Source organism: Platichthys flesus, chromosome 4, assembly GCF_949316205.1.
Source record: "Platichthys flesus chromosome 4, fPlaFle2.1, whole genome shotgun sequence".
Taxonomy (NCBI): domain Eukaryota; kingdom Metazoa; phylum Chordata; class Actinopteri; order Pleuronectiformes; family Pleuronectidae; genus Platichthys; species Platichthys flesus.
Genome location: NC_084948.1, coordinates 17817125 through 17837824, shown reverse-complemented (window position 1 = coordinate 17837824; position 20700 = coordinate 17817125). Strand labels below are relative to the sequence as shown.

The 20700-nt window shown below is 42.6% G+C and overlaps 2 protein-coding genes across 3 annotated transcripts in view; one reads left to right on the top strand and one right to left on the bottom strand.

Moving 5' to 3' along the window:
* On the top strand, window positions 1-3534 carry LOC133951384 (uncharacterized). Of its 2 annotated transcripts, none has more exons than XM_062385294.1 (4): window positions 1-287; window positions 1122-1235; window positions 2615-2657; window positions 2861-3534. In XM_062385294.1, exons 1-4 carry the CDS (start codon window positions 234-236, stop codon window positions 3052-3054), a joined length of 405 nt encoding a protein of 134 aa, XP_062241278.1. In that variant the 5' UTR covers window positions 1-233; the 3' UTR covers window positions 3055-3534. The 2 variants fall into 2 exon arrangements, with proteins under 2 accessions (XP_062241278.1, XP_062241279.1); XM_062385295.1 differs by having other exon boundaries at window positions 2-287; window positions 2924-3534.
* Window positions 3535-6802: 3268 nt separating this feature from the next.
* Window positions 6803-20700, bottom strand: part of dscaml1 (Down syndrome cell adhesion molecule like 1) — an 81929-nt gene continuing 68031 nt past the window's right edge. Inside the window, exons 21-34 of the mRNA XM_062386488.1 lie at window positions 18935-19088; window positions 17301-17418; window positions 16642-16805; window positions 16433-16531; window positions 14660-14848; window positions 13798-13926; window positions 13460-13618; window positions 13175-13330; window positions 12963-12993; window positions 12703-12821; window positions 12428-12577; window positions 11243-11437; window positions 10830-11138; window positions 6803-10675 (exon numbers count right to left, since the gene is read on the bottom strand). Coding sequence (XP_062242472.1) covers window positions 10107-10675; window positions 10830-11138; window positions 11243-11437; window positions 12428-12577; window positions 12703-12821; window positions 12963-12993; window positions 13175-13330; window positions 13460-13618; window positions 13798-13926; window positions 14660-14848; window positions 16433-16531; window positions 16642-16805; window positions 17301-17418; window positions 18935-19088 — 2541 coding nt within the window. The 3' untranslated portion in view covers window positions 6803-10106. The remainder of the gene's footprint in view (window positions 10676-10829; window positions 11139-11242; window positions 11438-12427; window positions 12578-12702; window positions 12822-12962; window positions 12994-13174; window positions 13331-13459; window positions 13619-13797; window positions 13927-14659; window positions 14849-16432; window positions 16532-16641; window positions 16806-17300; window positions 17419-18934; window positions 19089-20700) is intronic.

Here is a 20700-nt window from a genome sequence, read left to right as displayed (position 1 = left end):
GTGCATGTCTTTGAGTGTGTGTGTGTGTGCCTGTGCATGTTTGTGAGTGTGTGTGTCTGTGTACCTGAGGCAACCAGTGTGGTTGGGCATCCTCTGCACTGTGTGTTCGACTTCCTTTCACCTGGGCAGCGCTGCATTGCATTCCTGACTGTTTGGACTTGTCTTTCCTTTGGCTGGACTGAGGAGAGCAATCGAAAAACTTAATAAGAGACACGAGAGGAACGGTGGGCAAGATGTTGGTCACCATGCTAACAGCCATGTACATGGTGGTCAGAGTCGTAGAATCGGTAAGATGACTGCAAGGAGCTCAAATAACAACATCGGGGAATATCACTATCAGAATGGATTATTATTATTATGGAAAATTTGATTTAATAATTATCATCTGTGTTATACGTATGTCCTGTTTACTTTAAAACGTATTATTGGTTTAAAGCATTATTCATATTTATCATAAGGGATGTTATTATATTAGACATAAAGTGCAATAGTAATGTAAGAAAAGTGAATCAATATAATGCTTAATAATTGTGTAAGTGCAGTGAAGAGGTTTGTTCAGTGTTTGTCATTCTCTGCTCATACAGAAGAATTTAAAACCACAACTTTCACTCAGGAGCAGAAAATAGCCTTAAAAGTAAAACAAAAATGATATATGATATAGTCCAGCAGTGGCAATTTGATTTTTTACTCCAAACTTGGAACTGTAGTTTCATCGTCCTGTGGGCAGTCAGGGTTCAGTACAGTTTATATTGACAATAAAACTTTTTAGAGTCAAACATAGGCTAGGCTTATGTCAACAGCATCCAAATATAATGAGTCATGTTAGACTTCACTTTTGATTTCAAAATCTACTTCCTTATCCCTTTTCAGCTTGTTGTGCTGCATCTGAAGTTTATGTTTCTGAACAATGTTTTGTTTAACACAAACAAATCCTCAAACATAATCCAAATGTTTGGGCCCAAATGTATTCTTCTTAAATCTATCTGATGAGTAAATCGTACAAGTTGGAGACAGATATTCAACGATAATAAAAGCCTTTATACTAACAGTGATGAGGTTGTTGCTTTTGTTTCACCATTCCCCCCCCCCCCCCCCCCCCCCGGTGTCCCGTTCTCTTTCAGATAGGGGTACGGTTTGCACGGCAACAGGAGCCTTTACCATACATGCTGTCCCAGCCTCTGCCTTGGCAGGTCCACTCGGTGTCGCACTCGCGGAGGAGCAGCAAAGCAGAAGAGGTCAGTTGTGTTGAGTTGATGATGCACAAAATATCTCGGTAGAACACACACACATTCTGAAACACATGACTGAATCATCCACTACGCCCAACATTGTTTTCTTGTAGACTTTGAGTAGAACAGTCAGTTTCCTCTTCTGAGGAAACTTGACTGTTTGACCCCTTTGGGTTTTTCCCCTCTCGCTGTAGCTGGAAGTTTTACTCATAAATTAGCTCATTTCTAATCCTCTGTTATCTAAAGGTCAGACAGAGCATGTGGAAAGTCAGCAGTCAGACTTGACTCAGCATGTGAGCATTTAAGCTGTGGTCACATGTCCTGTTCCTACCTACTGCGTTTTAGAGGGAGGACTGCAAGAGTAAAGCGGCGGAACGTGATTTAAAAGACTGAGACGACTTCTGGTGGCTCGGAACTCAGCAGCAGCAGCAGCCAAATATCATAATATAATGAACTAAAGTGGAGTTCTGCATCAGACTCTGACCCTTTGACCCCCACTGAATAACAGCACAATCAATAAATGCTTTTTAAGTGGGGCTCTATGGTTACTTGGCGATTCCTCAGGCTTTCATTATGGACTTCTTACGAAGAGTGCACACCTCAGAAGTCCAACACAAAAGAACTTTAGTTTGAAGGTTGCTTGTGGTCTAGACCTTCATAAAGAGGAAGCGGGCAAATAAACAGACGAACGGTAGAAAGAATATCAAATTCTGTGGTTAATCAAGGCCGCGGACACTGAGATGAGAAAAACCTACAAAAAACACAACATAACAAATCTGAACTGATGAAACAGCGGAGGTAAGATAGATGTCCTGCGTCACGGGCGGTTTAAATTCCCTCTAGTGTCTCCCGAGACAGGAAAGAGAAGACCTCGCTGATGACGTCATGAAGCTGTTGTGTGTGTGTGTGTGTGGGACTGGACGCAGGCACATGGCCAAACTGAGGTGTACGCAGGCTAAGCCGGTCCAGCCCTCATCTCCTGTGGCGTCCCTGCAGCTGCACCGCCTGAGCTGTAATCCCAATCAAGGGGATTTGTCATTCAGGTCATAACTCTACCTGCAGATAGAAAGGAAGGTCACACATGCCATCACACATGGACAGTACAAGACACACAGTACAGGACACCCTTTCTTGAGGACGGCACATTTTGTACAGTCGAGCGGAGCCTGTGTGACTATCTGACTGCATGAGTCCGATGTCAGTGGAATGTGATCAATGTTCTAGATCAAATCTTGGCATTGAAAGTCACCATACCTGACTGGTATCTCATGCAGCTGGTGCACGATCCTCACCACTGACTCGTCACTCTGTGCGTCAGTAAGTGTGTGTCTGTGTGTTTGTGTGTTTGAATAAGTCTTCCAACACTTGATCTGTTTCATTTACAGTTTGATGGCCTCAGGAGGAACAGCATGGGCGTGTACAGGAAGAGTAAGTAATACTCTTAATAAATCAATGTGGCTTTTTTTTTCAGCCCGATTTTTTTTTAAATAAAAGTTACTTAAAAGTTAAGTTACCAGTCTGGGGTTTGATTCAAATCTGACCTCAAATCCAACTTTCAATGAGAAAAACTGCCCGGTCGAATTCCATGATGCAAATGTAAACCTTGTGTTTGAACTCAATCACTGCTACAGACTATTTCTCCATGGCTATTGCCTCTACCTCTCTGGCTATCCCATGTGTCCTGTCGTGCTCAGACTCAAGCACCAGCAACGGGACGGCTCACGTCGCTCCGCCGCTCAGCCCCGTCGAAGTGGAGAAGGCCGCCGCCACCATCCAGACCCATTTCAGGAAGTTCCAACAGAAGAAGCACAAGAACGGCAAGTAGATGGACAAAGAGGGATGGTGGCGCAGGGCCGACGAGCCCGAGAGGAAGCAGGAGGAGGAAGCAGGAGTGGACTTTTGTTGATTCACCCATCGAGGGATGAACTCTGAGATGATAAGCACAAGTGCACACAAACACACGACCTGTACAAACATTCAAACTGTATGACAAACACTTAGCAGAGGTCCTGGATTAGTGAAAGAGAATAACCACTTACATACAGTCATAGCCTACATCTCGAACTGCTGCTTGTAAAACCCAATGTAAAAGTCTATGTGAACTATTATATACAGCGTATGAATAAACTCTACATCTGAATGGATGTCAGTTTTGATGTGCTGCGAAAAAAAGGGTGACTGTGAAAGCGACTGTGATTATGATTTAATTTATATTTGAACTGTGTTTTTGGGTAAATTAATATTGAGAAAAAATAATGGATTGTGGAACTTTCAAAAACATTAAACATTATATTGAGTAAAATCCTCTTGACAGCCTGGACTGTTTCTTTCTAGCACACTGCTGCCCCCTAGTGTCTTGATCAGGTACGTTGTTTTATTTTTCTTTATATAAATTAACCGTAAGGGCTGTGTGGAGGTAGCTAATGCTCAGAATCAAATGGATAAATAAAGCAGCAATTTGAACGAATACAGAAAAAAAAATTATATCATAGCCCATGCAATAATGATAACTGACTAGGCTGTCAGCTCTGGAGTCTGTCACCTGCAGAACATGAACAGGGAGGAAGGATGTTGTTTTTTTCACAGAATAAACACGAGATTTGTTTTCAATAATTTCAACACTGACTCGTCATTTTTGGTTGATCTTGATAGTTCAAAAACATACCAGACCTTTAAAATGTCTTTATTTACACCATTTCATAAAAAATGTCAAGTCTAAGTAAAAAATATATGAATCATTAAATATTACCGTAGAACATAAAACACTTTGTTTGTGGAACATAACAGAGATTTTTTAATTACTAATTTATTCACCTTAAATCAACATCTGTGCAGTATAATGAACTTGCAGCTGTTGTATTACATTTTATTTTATGAATTTGTGAAGGAAACAACTCAACTTTTATGAAAACAAAAACAAAACTTAAAACTTACCATAAATGTGGACTCCTGAAACTCCGGACTGCCAGTTTCTCAGTATCTCAGCAGCTGAGGGTTGATGGGGAAATTTAACAGTTTGAACGTGACATGCATTTTATTTATTTGCGAGTGAGGCTCTGAGGCCTTGAATCTGCTTCCTCTCGGAAGTTTCTCTCAAGAGCAGTGACTTCCTCTTTTCATAAAAGTTTAATGTTATTCATCGTCAGGATCAAGAGAAGCTGAATGTGTGAAATAGTTCTTCATAACAAATACACCAGTGTCCTCTTCTCCAACAATGGTTGTTGTTCCCCAGTCCTCAGTTTAAAATACTTGATCAGTAAAGTTGGCTGTCTGCCTCGTGAGACAATATTTATTTAATGTTATTAAAATATAAAAACATGACCCTTCTTCAACAATTAAATTATGACTGCTGTTAGAAACTTGATTTGATGTTGAACCAATTGCAACAAACAACTTTTCAACAAACTGTCTGCGAACACAAAGAGTCGCAATATAAAGCAGTGGGGAAAAGAAAATATCAGGTGAGTCTGAATAATATATTCAAAAACAATAAAGACCAGAGATCAACAACCAAACAAGAAAATTATTCAAACAACAAACGAACAAACAAATCCGTTCAAATCCTTCAGCGTGTGGAACGATGTGTGGCACTACATGGTGATAATTCGTGCAGAGTGAGACCTCTTACAACAAACTCACAAAGGATCTCTACCAACGTTTCAGTTTCTGGTCGGTTCAGCTTTTCCTGCAGTAGTGAACCATCGTCCCTGGAGGATCTCTGATGAGGAAGTAAAGTGTGGGTGAGCAGCAGAGGGACTCAGCCGCAGCGTCAGGCCGCTCACGGCTCCATGTGAACGGGCATCAGAGAGGCTGAGGTCCGGTGTTTGTTCGGAGCAGATGATCCGTGACACGCTTCTCTCCAGAGGAGGGCGCCATCGAGCTGCTCTTCTTCTTCTTTGGTTTCAAGGGCGGGCAACAAACCGTCATCAGTAGTGCATGCCGCCACCTACTGTTAGGAATGTCATAACATAGCTTCATGGGTTGTTGTCTTTTACATCTTTTAACGCTGTGTGAGCTCATCTTAACCTGGTGAATATGACTTCTTACTTCCTGTATTTATTCCTGTTCTGTTGAATTGTGTGATAACCCCCGGCCCTTTGTGTCCTTGTCCCAGATTGTCTTGCTTTGTACTAATGACGGAGCCATTGTGAGTTTTACGTTTCATAGTTAAAGGTAGAGAGGAGAGATCAGTCCGGAGCAGAACACGATCTGAATGTGGCTGAACAGAACCAGGTGGTGGTGGCTGGTCATGGTCATTGGTTTGGTGTGGGTGCAAATCAAAGGTTTATTTTCAACAAAAACAAAAAACTCCACAGTAAAGTGTCGGCATCGAGATGTCATGATCCTTATATAAAGCATTATTCAAGGCTACAGGTATTTAAAGTGGCTCCAGTTTCATGTGAGGCTCAGTGAGTGGAAGCGAAAAATGAGATCATGTAGATGTGGTTAAAGAGATACTTCACTTTTAAGGATACTGTAGTTTAGGTCAATTCTATAATATGACAGAATATTGTGAAGGACATATATGGATTTTGTTTTCACTTCAATCCCGCAAATGAACCTCAAATGCAGCACAGCTCGGAAAGAATGGAGCACATCATCACAGTTCATAAAAAGATAGCTTTATTGCACAAGGTGTTGAGTACTCTTTTTCTGCTTTTTGTTTGTTTTCATAGAAAAGAAAATGTAGAGTTAAACACAAGCAATTGCAAATTGAAGCAACGTTTCCCAATAAAAGTTTAAGGAACAACCTGTGCATTTTTAAAATGTTCTCATTAATCCCCTTGTTCAATTGTTCAATTCACCATTTCCCTTTGTCCTTTATAACCAGCAAAATTTTCAGAACATGCAATACTGCTGTCCTCCCCCCAGAAAGTGGAATTAAAAAAAAAAAAGGCAAACTCTAAGTCAAGCAACTTGTGACAAAGTAAAAAGAAAAAAGGAAACGAAAAGATTTCAAAATAAGGAAACAATGCCACCAAATGTTCTGTAAAAGAAGAAATCAATATATAACTATGCATGGTCCACTCTGACATGTTTCAACTGGTCCATAAATCAAGATAAAGCAGTGTGTTTTCATTTATAGAATTTTTCATTAAGTCCTCCTCTGTTTCCTTATAATAACTTGAGTTCAGAGTTTACATTGTGCCCTGGTTTCTAGTGAAGATGTCGAAAATAGTAGTCATTTATACAAAACACTTTCCTATGTACACAAGTCTTCTATTATGGAGTAGAATTTAAGTTGTATAGGTGGAGCAAAAGGGAACAGTGAGGGCGGGGGGGGGGGGGGGGGGGGTCACATCTGATTGGTTTGGCAGATGTGTAAAAGGTGGTGGATATAGCGCGTGAAGTTGGCCTCACAAACACCATCTGAGTCAGTTTGGAAGAATGCTGCTGCACTTAAAGGCAAAGTCCACCCGTACGCTAATCCATCACTTGAACGTCGTAAATCGTGGAAACACTGCAGATAACTTGGGAAATGTTGAGTTAAGCTACTGCTCGTAGTTTCCCAGTTATCGTTTAAAATGAAAAGAAGATTTACTGCACTTTGCTGATCTCCTTTTTCCACTCCATTTTCTTCTATAGGAATTGCAAAAAACGTACCTACATTGTCAAATAAATAAATACTTCATGTTTAATTACAGTGTGTTCAGAACTGTCGTTAGAATATAGAATGTTTTTTGCTTTGAAATCAACTATTATATTTTAGATTTTTATACAATAATAGATTATTATTTATAGCAGCATATATTTGTAAGTTAAACCAAAATAGGCCGACATCTATTATTTACTTATTTTCACTGAAGAACTATTATAATCTAGTTTAGTGAAGGCCATTATACAAGTCCAGGATTTTTCAAAGGCCTAAATCAATACAGTATTCAAGTACTAGAATACAACAAAATATATATTACTCCGAAAAATGATAATCTTGAGAGTACTTTCTGGATCACATTGATTGAATCAGTATAAAAGTATCAGGGTGGAAATTTCCTTCAAGATTGACATTACATTTACTTTGTACAAACTGACGGTGGATCAGTGTTTATACGCCAGACAACTTCACTGGGAAAGCAGGGTGGGCAGTTTGTTTCATCACTCCATCCAATATCCATACGACCAGAGTAAGGGGCCTGTGTTTTCTGGTTGCTAAAAACAGGCCTGTCCCGTTCCCCCCAAACAAGTCTTTGCATAACTTGAAACGTAAAGGCCAAAATGTAGAAGTGAAACAACCATCTGCAATGGGAAGCAAAGCTCATTTCTCTCCTGTCTTGATTTAAAATCAAAGGGAACGTGAATACATGTATGAGCAGTTTGACTGTGTGGTGTGTTGAATGGGCTGCGGTCCCGGGCAGGACTCGCTATGACACAGGTAAGAAACAGAAATACTTGCCGGGTCTGTGTGTGAACTCATACTCAGATAATGGCATTGCGTTTGTGAACACACCTTTGGAAGGTACAATACAACATAGTACAACAGGCTCACTCACTGTATAGGCTGTCCTTGTTTGACTGTTTTTCTTTTTCAACACCACACTTTCTGCACTGAGCCGTAGACCACAGTTAACCAGCGACACAATCTCACACTATAACTCGACTTTCACTGTGCTTGTTCTCTCAGCTGCCGCACGGGAGCCGCAGCTGGAACATTTACAAAATCACAAGGGGCATTGTACCATTCCTCAAACCTCAGTTTTACCATTTCACCTTCTTTCACACCGTTTCCCCTTTCTCTCTCTCTCTCCAAGATCTCCTGTCTGTGGTTGTGCTACCCGTTTAAGCTTCCCTCTTCCTTCCTTCCTTCCTTCCTTCCTTCCTTCCGACTTGCAGTTTTTCACTCGGAGCGATTGTCTTGTGATCTTTTATATATATTTTCAATTAGAACGGTTTCTATATTTCTCTGCTTTTTTTTCATTATTCATATATTTGCTATATATTTGAATAGAAATATATATGTACATACTTTTGAAAACAAACATATATCATATCTTTTTATTTTTTCTATTGCGAGAGCCCTGATGTTACTTTTTTACCATGGCAAAACACTTGGAGCAACTCTATTTTATTTTTTTGGAACGATCCTTGTTATGGGATTAAGCTTTGGGAGAAGAAATGGGAAAAATGAAAACGGTTACAGTACCATTCATAAAGCTCAAAATCAATTTCAGTGAGGTGGAGGGACTTGAAAACTCGTCTTTTAGTCTTGAAGAAAAATGGTGTCTCTCTGCCTTGTAACCCCCCCCCTCCCCATTTCCCCAACACAACTGCAATTCTATTAACACTTAATATATGCCTGTCTATAATCTCAGAGTCACTGTCCGTTCATAAATTCCAGATCACTTCATACAAATATGATTTTTCTTGTATACATCTCTATAAATGTTGCTGTACTTCCCCATTCAAGTTGTCATTGAACGTCAAACAGCATTTCTGCCTTGTTTCTGTGCATAATGGACCTCTTCTCTCGGTCGGCCTTTTCAACTAGCCTGTATGCTAGCAGAAGGTCACAGTGACACTGTATGGATATGATGGGGGGGGGGGGGGGGAGCGAAGATGGGGATGGATAGAAAGGGATTAAATGGGTAAAGGGGAAAATGAGTTGAAATGATAATGGTATTGTGGCACCGCGATGAATCGTAAGAGGGTCTCTCTTCGCTGAGAAAGCAAACTCTTCCTTATCATCTGGACTTGCTAGTTTTTCGAGCAACCTCCTCCTCAGTATTCCCCACTTCCTGTGTGATGCCGTCAATCACACGTGGCAAAACATAGGTCGAAATGCTGGACCAAATTAGGATCATGTCGTAAGCATCATCGTTACTGTCCCCGAATCCCCTATCATGGGTACAAAATGAACAATGTGTGGGGGTCTTTTCCCTTTTGACACAGGTGTAAAGAGGTCAGCATACAGATTGATCTTAATAAAAACTGTTGGTGTGTGCCTGCCACATGTATACATATATATATTTACACATATACACCCACACGCACACGCACACACTCGCAGGCTTGTGAAGGTTTGTTACTGGGATCCATTCTGACTTTTTCTTAGTGCACAAGATTATATTTCTGTCATCAGAAAAATAAACAGAAGACCCCCCAAAAAGTTTGGATTCTTCTTTCATTTGACGAAGCTTGACATTTTTAATCAGCTCTGTTTATAGCATCAATTAAGACCAATAAGCTGTGTCATCCATTGCATGTATAAGAAAAATCCCCCCCTTGTCTCAAAACTGGTATTGAGACCACAGTCATTCCACTGCCTTTAATGTATGAATCCATGCTGGAGCAACCTCTCAGAGCCAGTGCATCCCAAGCCTGGTGGTCTATGCATACTGTAAAAGCATCCCCCATGCTGATAAGAGCTCTTCTTCCATCAGAGACCAGAAAAGTAACATCGTTAAAAACCCTAAAAATCTTAACACTCGTCTGTGTGAAACTCAAGCAAGCTAGTTCATTCTACGACTGTCTTGATGCAGAAGACAAGACAGTGCACGGTGAAAGCATTTTGTGCATAAGTACAGTGTCCTTACCAGAAAATGAAAATATGAAGTGAATGAATAAAATCATTAATGTTTTGGCAAGTGATTTCCGGGGTGATGAAATAAGAAGAGAGAAAGATGACAATAATAATAGAAAGCAATCAGGCAGAAAGAAAGGCAAACCCCTGTGCTGTGGAGAGCCAACTCTGACCCCTTCATACAGTAGTGTCGATGGGAGCCCAACCAGCCCCCTGCAGCCTGGCACAGCGCAGGCACTGACGGGTCAGCTGTGCATGTGTATGTTCCTCACCCTACTTCTCCATAGAAGCTCCAGGCAACTGCCGGCTTGACCAGCATTCTATAAAGAGTTACAGTGACAGGCCGCGGTGATGGCAGGCTACACCAGTGTGTAGGACTTGGAGTAGGCCCCTGCCCCTCCATCCCTCTGCTTCTGTAGTCTGCCTAAGCCCGAGGAACTGCTCTCCAAGAGAGAGTCTCTGGATCCTCCCATCTTGGAGGAGGATGCTCCTCCAGGGGTCCCTCCTGTGGCCCCTACTGCCCCACAGCCACTGGATGATGCCCCAGCGGCTGCAGCAGTGGCAGCAGCAGCTGCCGCTGCACTCTGGGCCGCTGAGGCCGAGGAGCCGGGCATGGTGAGAGTCCTCTGGGGGAGTGTGGAGCTGCTAGAGCTAGCAGACATCCCCCCACTGCCTCCACCAAAACCTCCTGTTGCTCCTCCAGATGAAGAGGAAGTGAGGTTGGACAGGCCAGAGTGGCCCATGGTCAAGGCCTGCTGCTTTGCAGAGTCCATAGTCACATGACGGCCCTGGGTGTGGTATGCACGTTGGGCCAGGCCACGAATAGAGGCTTCACGCGGTGGGACCACTGGACATGGGTCATGATGCTCCGACTGCTTTCGGAAGAAGGGATCTGACTTCATGTAGAGGGGGAGGTTGCAGTAGTCACCTGGAGGGGGAAATCCAAATGTTAGGACACTGCCTTTCAAAAAGAAAGCCTGTGAATAATATTCACAATGCTGCAAATTATGAATATTTTCACTGTACATTTATTAAAACTGCTGAATGCAAAGTGAAAAATGGAATTTTTAAAGGTCACTCACTCTTGGCGCGATGTGGAATGGGCACTGCTACATTCTTGCCACGGTCATAGTCCTGTGGTTTAGGTGGCGAGGCAGTGAAACGGCAGATACCAGGCTCTGATGGCGTGCTCATGGACGTCATGCTGTCTGCGTTGTCGTTGGTACCTGTGGTCATCTGGTCAGAGGAGCTGTCAGAGATAAAGCATTCTGTGATCTCGAATTTGGCATGTTGCAGGTGTTCCTCCAGCTTGGCATGCTCGTATGCTCTTGCTAGCTCCTCGTAGGTTGAGGAGGCGCTCTCTGTCGACACCATGCTGTTGCGACCCTTATCTATGAAGGAGGAATGAAAGAAAAATGAAGGTCAGCACATTTTAGCCAGACAAACACACAAATATGAACAAATATGAAATGTGTAATTTCCCTCATGGGCCAACCTGTGTCTTGTGAGAGGCTGGCACTGTAGCTGTCACTCTCCGTGACAGTGATGCCATGCTGGGAGCCAACTGTGCGCCAGTCTGAGGTGAGAGTGCGGGCGGGCGTGGAGGACTGGCACTTGGTCAGAGTCCATTGACTGGAGTAGCGGTTCCTGATGCTGTGGGCCGACTTGACACTCTTCCTTGACACCGGGTCTAGTGGTAAAAGGATGAAAAAAGAATAAGGATGTGCACAGAGGCAGAGAAATAAACAAACCTTTGCAAGCATCAGGGCACAGTTTTATTTTTCATCTGTGATGATGAAGATAGAATTAATAAATTACTATTCTTGAAATTTGGTTGAAAAATAAGGGACTTGTCAATGAGAAAGGAATTTGGGCTACAAACTTCCAAACCTTCAGTTAGTGTGTGCTTTTACTTAAAAAATTGGAGGGTGGCACAGAGGCTCAGTGTTAAGCACTGCCACCTGATAGCAAGAAGGTTCCAATTGGCATTTCTTTTTAGAGGTTTTCCCACAGTCCCTTGACATGTAGGTTGGGTTGTTTGAAGACTGGCTATATCTAAAATCACTCACCAACCCCTACTCACTATACTGGCACTTCTGTGTAAAGGATTATATTGTGACCTCTGGGACAAAAGAAAAAACTCGGACACTTCTTGGCGCATTTTGCAAGAACTGTGACGAACAACAACAACAACTTCGCCCGGTAGAAACTCCTACAACACAGTTTAAATCTATATCTTACACTTTAGATTAAAAAATGTTGATAAAAAAGTACATAGCAACGTCCACAGGTTGGTTTTATTCCTGCTGCCCTGGCGTCTTTCCGCTCTTTTCCTTCCTGTCAACACCTCAAGCCCATTGCATGATGGTATACATCGGTTAGGTACAAAGAAGTTCACTGAACACAAGGTCAGCACTTCAAAATGACAAACTAGTGGACTATGTGGTGATTAGCAATTAATTTGGGACACAGCCTCTGAATTGACCGTAGATGGGAATGTGAAAATGTGTTTGTATCTAAATGTTGGCCCTGCGATACACTGGTGATCTGTCCAGGATGTACCCATGTCCCTATGTCAGCTTGGATCGGCTCCGGCTCCCGCTCCCACTGCAACCCTCCAAGTATCAAGCAGTAGAGATATTGGTTGGATGACAAAATGGTCAGTGACAAAAGCACTCACTGGTTCCTGGTCTGATGTCTGACATGTCGATCAAAGGGCCGGTGTTCTGGATGAGGGCGGGGTGATGGACGGACACGCCCGTGCAGAAGCTCTGAGGGTTCGTTTGGTTGAACTCTGTGTCTGTCACAGGGAGCGTGGCCTTGTCCTCACCTGCAAGAGACAGGACGAATATTACAGAAGAAAACACAAACACATCTGACGTACAGATCATTTGATCCGTCCCTCCTGCGTGGACACACACAACATCTCTCTCTGTCTTTCTCTCTTCCTCTCACCGATCTGCTTGATGCCTTCTTTGTCCTCAATCAGCAGCTGCACTCTGGGGATGTCTATGTGCAACCGTGGGCCCTGGGGGGGGCCCTTCACTGGGGTGTCAAAGCTGCGGTTGTTCTTACTGATTCAGAGATGGAAGACAAGCACACACACACACACATTCACAGCTTTGAGAAAATTGCAAACTGTGGATCTGTGAAATTGTTTTTGAATTACTTTCGAAATACTTTGGTGAGAGGGATTAGGAAATCAGCAGCCTTACCTGATCAGCATCTCAGCCAGGCTTTTGGCATCTAGAGAGAGACAGGAAACAGAACAAGTTATTGTTCTTCCTGACACACAATCAATCTTTTAAAATAAATTCATTCGAGATTCTCTCTAAAGTCGGATTCGGCTTCTCTGCAGTCTTCTTTGTTGTCGTTGCCAAATTCATTCGCACCACTTGTCTCCTCTCTGTTTTACTTCTTCTCTCACCTCTTAGTCTCTTCAGCCGCTTTTCCTTGCGTTTCCTGCGAATGATGAAGAGCAGCGCAACACCCACAGTGACCAGGATTACAGGGCAGCCAATAGAAAACAGCTTCTTGACATCGTCGTTTTTTTCCAGGGGCGATTTGATGGGTGGGATTGTGCCTGCAGGAGGACCCAGGACGAGCAGAGATTAGTTCCTGCCTTTACACAACAAGATTGTAAGGTTCCCAGTTTCATGGTTAAAAAACATAATTTATCCAAAAAGAATGTCAAACAGAGTCTTCCACTCACTGCCATCATAGTCCAGTGTTGCAAACTGGGAGCTCTGGTTGCCGCAGCCGGCGCTGTTACACGCTTTCATCTTCAACTCGTACCAGGTGGCCTCACGCAGCTCGGCCAGGAACACGTCTGTGGTGGCATTGGTGCGCACATTCTGCCATGACCACGTTCCTGAAACAAGACAGCAGTGATGCAATTAACCAATTTCTTCTTATTATTATCTATTAAAAGTCTTGGTTATCTCAACACTAGAAATACATGTTTTGTTTCACATGCTTGATTTGTTTGATTTGTTGTGCAATAACATAGTTTTGAAAAAAAAACTGCAAATTGAAAACGCAGTGACGCACCTTTGGGTCTGAACTCCAGTGTGACAGCGCTGATTGGACAGCCTCCACTGGCCCAGCCCTGCAGGTTGAGGCGGGCGTGGCTGGAGTTGATGTGGGTGAACACCGGCTGATCCTTGTTGAACTGTGGTTCTGGAAAAGAAGAAAGGTCATGGTTTATTCTTCAGTGACGGTTCAGCAGAAGTGGTGATTCAGCAATGCCAGTGTCTTGTTTGGAAACTGAACTAATAAGCACAACTGACAAAATCAGGGGTGGGTGTTTGTCAAGGAGGTTGTGTTTTCAATTGTGTTTGTTTGCCCGTTGGTTAGTGGGATTATCCAAATCTACTGGACAGATGACCACAAATCTTAGTGGAAGGATTTGGAATAGGTCAGCAAGTTCTGATTTAATTTTGGTGGAGATACTTATCAGGAGTGTAGATCCAGAATTCTTATTTTTCTTAAATTTCATTGTGAGACAGATCATTTTTTATTGATTTTTTTATTGATTTCTTTGAGAATAATTCACGGATCCTAAATTTTAAATATCTGGCATATTTAGGGGTCTGATATTTATGAATAGAAATCTAATGATTTTGAATGGGTCTTTCTTAATGAGACTTTGGGCCCTTGGCAGAGGTATGCGCCTGACTTATTTACATTATGGTTTCACTTTAATTTAGATTTACTTATAATGATCAATATATAAATAATATACATATAATAACTGTCAATACATTAAAATCAGACGAGGTTTGATTTGCTACATATGTTTTTAATAAATACAGGACTTTCATAATAAGTAAATCCCTGAAAAAGGTGATCCTCACTTCTTATTGAAGATGTGAATTTAACCTTTTCACCTCCAGCTACCCCGACTCCTCACCTCGTCCGTGAGTCTTTGCCTCGATGATCTCACTGATGCGTCCGGCTCCGACACTGTTCTTGGCCGCCAGCTTCACCTTGTACCAGGTGCCACAGCGCAGGTTGTCCAGTTTGAAGGAGCGCTCACTGGAGCTGATGAACACATCTTTCCACTCCTCTGTGTTGTCCACAGAGTACTGCAGCACGAAACCTGTACACACACAAGGAAAGACACAATGATAATGACTTTGAAATTCTTTAATGCTACAACCCCAACAGACCTTATGGCATTGATACCTCTCCTAACCACTAGATGACAGTGTCAGACTGTATTCCTCCTGCGCAGATAGGCAGCGCTGAGTGGAGGACAGTCTGCACTGCCATTAGTTACCTACAAGCCCCAAGATTGGGATGGCGCTGACTGAGCATCTATGCAAATTAGGCTATGCAATATGGTGACTGTTTTTATAATCAGCTGCCTCAGAGAGCCAACTCCCTCCTGCTCGGAGACCCTTCCCTTGTAATCCCCTTCTGTCTGTCTCCCTCCGTTGGTAAATAATTATGTATATATGAATGTCTCCTGCTCAGCGTTTCTTTGTACCATTCTTTTTTCTCTCTCTCTAACAGATGCTCAGATAAAGTCAAAAACATTAGAAGGGTTAACATGTGCAGATCCTGCCCTGTTTGTTTATAGGTTTTATCATCAGCCTCTGTCGGCCACGGAAAAGAGGAGAACATAAAACTCTAACATCCTGGGTTGGTTCATTTATTTTTCCTTTTATTCATATATCTGATTTAATGCAAGCTTCAAAAGCAGACTATCCCATTGTTTAGAAAGGAAGTTAAATTAGTGTATCAGTAAAGGAATAGACTGCAGAAGCAATTCAAAACCGATCCTTCAGGGTGAACTTCAGCGTTGCCCATTGCTGACACTGTGCAGATGGCTTCTCAGACAAACAGGCACTCAGCTAAACATACGAGATATACTGATAGGCTTCAAGGATATATGAGACACTGGGTGATGCTTGCAAATACTAATTTGGAAGCCGATCATTGTATGAATACCAAGCTTCAAACCCATTACAAGCGGTTTGCACAAAAGTTTATATTACTTCCTACGTCTGTACGCACACTGCGTGCATATTCTTCACTTTGTCCAGGCCTTCCTGGCTGCGTGATGACCCAAACCAATAACACAGACATATATTGTTGGAACTTAAAAATGCATTTGTTCTAATGGTTCAAATGGATGTTTTTAAATGTGCTCTTGCTTGTTTCTTCGTAAAAACCTAAACGATAAGAGAATCTCTCTGGGTCCAGTTCTGGCTTAAGCCATTACTTCGAAAGTGCCACAGTTCTGGTGCAGGAGACAAAGAGCGGAGCCTTTCAACAGTCTCATACATGACAAACAACACGGACAAAAGAAAAGCAATCACATTCGCATGCCTGGCCATTCAGGCACACGCACGCCACACCCATCTTTATACAGAAATCACCAACCGTCAGATAATCAAACAGACAGGGATATATAAAACCAGGACGCAAATCAATAAAGTAATAGAGGCACGTAAACAAAAGAGGGACAAAGGAGAACGACAGAGGGTAAACTAAGATCAGAGGTCATCGGGAAATCTATTTCAGTCATATACAGTCATATGCATAATATTTACAGCATGAATTCAACTTCAAAAAGCTCATAAATCTGTATAGTGTCAGATTTAGATGCATGGGCTACAGACAAGAGGAAAGAGATGTGAGAATAGAGGAAGACAGATGGAAAGACGTGTTTATGTACCTCTGATAGAGCTGCCTCCGTTGTCTCCTGGTATCCAGGCCAGAGTGATGGAGGAGGTGGAGGTGGTGGAGACGGTAAGACGAGGCTGGTCTGGAGGGACTGAGGTAGAAACACAGAGTTCTGAGTAAACCACTCACTTACTCATACTTAGCTTATCATAGGAGAATCTTTTTGTCTTTTTCAGTAGGAAAAATACATGTTTTTCCTACCTTGAACCAAAAGGTTGACTATAATAGTGTCAAAGCCTAGCGTGTTAGTGGCCGTGCCAGTGTAGTAACCCGAATCTTCAGCTTTGACAGAGCGCAGCACTAGTGTCCCATTGGCCATAATGAGACGCTGTCCATCTTGAGACACTGGGATGGCTGTGTCCTCACTGACAGAGACAGAGGAAATCATGAGAGGACATTTGGATACTGATTCGCATGCATATTATGTGAAAAAGCTGCTCTGTTGTCAGTGTTTTACAACAGGAGGGTGTAAATTGCCCAAGAGCATTACAGTGCCAATATTAGAATCCTGAAAGTCAAAAAGAACAAACTGCTTCACCAGATTCACTTTCTAAACTAGACATTTAAAACCTGCAAGTTTTTATTCTAAAGCTTTCTCACACTGTATATACTTTGCACATGCTATTGCCTATATGGAGATGATTTCAGACATGAACTCCAGATAAGGCCATAGGGTGGTGACAGGGTAAAGCCTTTATCACCAAACGCCCTCAAACTCGTTTTCCGAGTTGACATCTTATGCACTTCTTGTATGACCTTGTTGACAAGGTATGACATATGTATCTCATATGATTGACAATCATATTAGATACACTCTCACTTTATTACTACCGTATGTTATTTCTGGGGTGGATTCTTACCTGTCTTTGGTCCACTTTATGGTTGGTGTTGGTTCTCCCACTGAGCTACAGGGCAGCCGCACCTCTTTCATCCAAGGAGTGGTCACGGTTCCCCCGAATGAAAGGATCTTAGCCGGGGCTGGTGGAGGAAGAAGAGAGGCATGAAAAAGAATAGATGTGTTGAGAGAAAGAAATTGAACGAAAACACAAAGAAAGCTAATTGCATTAAAACTCAAACACATAACACAAGCAAAGCAAAGGCATAATTAATATGTACAGGTCGGATAATCTTGCCATTGTCAAATAAACAATTTTCAGACCAAGTGCTGTGCCGAGGTTTCACAAACGTTTTGATCAATACACAGAGACGTGTAACACGGAACACATAAATTGATTTGTTTTCCATTTTGGATTCTTTCAATAAGCATTTACCAGTCGGCAGCGTGCATTGTATTTCCTGTGATTCTCACACGCTGGAAGAGAAATCTGTTAAATGTGACATTGTCACGCAAAGAATAGGATATGAAAAAGAATACAAGGAAAAAAACAATCCATTTCATTCAGGGACATAAACCTGGTATTCTCCCCCGCCCTCTCTCCCTCTTTCTCAAGCTTGGTGTGTTAATGCTAGCGCTCTAGTGCACTTATGTTAAGGCTGAATGAAATATTGAGTGGGCCAGCCAGGAGGACACTGGCTTTTACTGACAGCGGAGGCGCCCACCCGTACAAGCACAAAATCTCACTAACTTTTGCACCCAGCAGTCAAAGGAACGGATAACAGGAAAAGGATGTGATGGTGGAAACGGCGCTCTGTTCATTCGGACTCCTTTATTCTTCCAAAGCCTATTGATTTAACTGCCCTCTTCATTTTCTTAAACACTCTGCCTCTCTATTGTCTTGTGTATTAGTTAACTCCACTCCTGTCATCTGATTTTCTCTCCTCTTTTTCTTCCCCCTCCTCCTGCTGTCCTCCCTTTTTGCTCCTTCTCTTATCATTTCCCTGGTTGAGGGCGGTTTAGCCGGTGCCCTCTGATCTCTGAAATAAATAGCGCACCTAATGTCAAAACAGGCAGCTACAAATAAGCAGAAAGGAAGGCCGGCAGAAAAGAGATTTAAAGCAGGCGACAGAGTAAGAGGGGGATCATTTACACGATTCACAGAGTCATGAGGGATGGAGAGAAAAGCCTCCTTTGAAAAGATGTATATTTAGTTCATGGCATTGTCGATAAGAGGCTTGTCACAACAGATCCTGAGAGAGAGAGAGAGAGAGATAGAGAAGGCAGACGCTGAGGCTGATGGAACAAACAGAGAAGCAGGAAATTCAGGAAAGAAATTAAGAGCAGTGATGTTTCATCCGCCCAGAAACAACTGATTTGGTGATTTGCAGGTCCACAGACCTCCAGGAGAACTCATGCTGAGATGAGGAGTACTCCCGTAGTAAAACTCTCTTAACATCAAAAACTCTCTCAATTTCCACACGTTCCTTGAAATACTTTTGAAAAATTTGTTGAATTAAACCTTTATATCGGAAAAAAATCATCATATCCAATCAGATTTAGCTCATATTAAACATAGTTTAATCTCTACCTGGAAACTACATGAATCCTGTGTCCCTGACCTTTAACCTCTCTGTGTGTCTCATTACAGGGACTCACCCTTGGCCGCTGGCTCCACTGTGACCTTCTCGCTGAAGTTTCCCCGGCCTGCCGTGGTGACGGCTGCGGCCCAGATCAGGTACTGCTGCCGGTGGTTGAGGTGGGTGATTCTGTAGAACAATAGCTCTGGATTGGCTTCATACTCACTGGGCAGCTGGGGAGAGAAAGTGGAATGGAGGGTGTTCAGCTCACAGCAAATATTATAGAAAAAAAAGGTTTTTCTTTTAAAATCAAACCATGAATATGCTGGTGCTTATACACATTTTCTGGAATGTCACTCAGTTAGAAAGCCAATAACACAACAGTCCCCTCATGAAACCACATACAAATTCACTAGATCCTGATTTGTATTTTGATCTGCACCAAATTATCAGTTCCATAAACATTTAATCAAGATCCATGATTGTTAAAATAATGGTAAACATCTGGATCTGCATCAAAATCAAATTCATTATTTTCTGACTGTTACCACATCCTTCCACCAAGTTTCAAGCTAATCCATCCAGTAGTTTTTGCATAATTTTTCTTACAAACCAACCAACCAACAAGCAAATGGACAGTGGTGATCAGTGGTCACCTACAACTACACATTCCTCTTTGTGTATTTGGATAACAAAACCCGGCGTCGTATCGTATGTGCTACACAACATGTAGTGAATTATTGGGGGGGGGGGGACGCCAGTTACAATATCATTCTGTCACTTTGCTGGAAAGGCAGGAGTAATGTGAAGGGCTGAGTGAACATCATTCTAATGTGAACCCAACCCTGCATTCTCTGCTCCAGTCAGAACAACAGGACAAGAAATGAGGATTAGTTGGATACGTTATGAGGCACATTATGAAAAGGCAAAACTGTGTGGAGGGAAGGAGGGATTGAGGGATAAGAGGGTGGGGGGGGGGGTAAAACCCACTCCCTCTCCTCCTCTGTTCTCCTCGGGGAGGGCAAACAGAGATATGATACAGAGGAAGACAATGGGGGACAGACAAATGAGACAGTCAGAGATATCATGAACAGTCGTACGCTAATGAGGCCTATCTCCTGCAGGCATCGACAGAGCAGAGCAGAGGAGAGGAAGAGGGAGGAGAGGAGGAGGAGGGGGGAGGAGATGAAGAGGAGAGCAGAAGAAGAGAAAGAGGAGGATGAAGAGTAGAGGAAAGGAGAGTAAGAGGGCAGGAGAAGGAGAGGAGACACAGAGGAAGAGGAATGGTTACACACAAACAAGCACAAACAGACATGCACTCGGAGTAGACTGACACACATATACAGTGGCATACATGACCTGGAGGTGGATGTGTAATTGCAGTGTGTTTAACCCGATCATGTGTCTGCTGTCTAGACATATAGACATCACTGTCCCCTCAGAACACACGCACAAACACACACACACACACGCGCACCCACACACGCGCACACACACACACACACACACACACACACTCACACACACACGCTTGTCCTTACTGCCTGTCAGTCACTATTCCCCTACCCACAAATTATACCCGTATGTCCTACTCCCCACACACACGACTTATGTTGAGTTTATCCACTGAAGCCTATGAAAAAACAACTGAATGAGCATGTGTATCATGTGCATTGTAATGTTTGAATTCATGTGTTTTTATTGTCTTTTTGTTGCAGGTTTATTTCCTCAGTTATTGTGTAGTACTACTTCCTGGTGTTATCATATTTATGTGAAGCACTTTGTGAATTCGGTCTGAGAAAGATGCCATATAAACTTTACACACACACACACACACACACACAC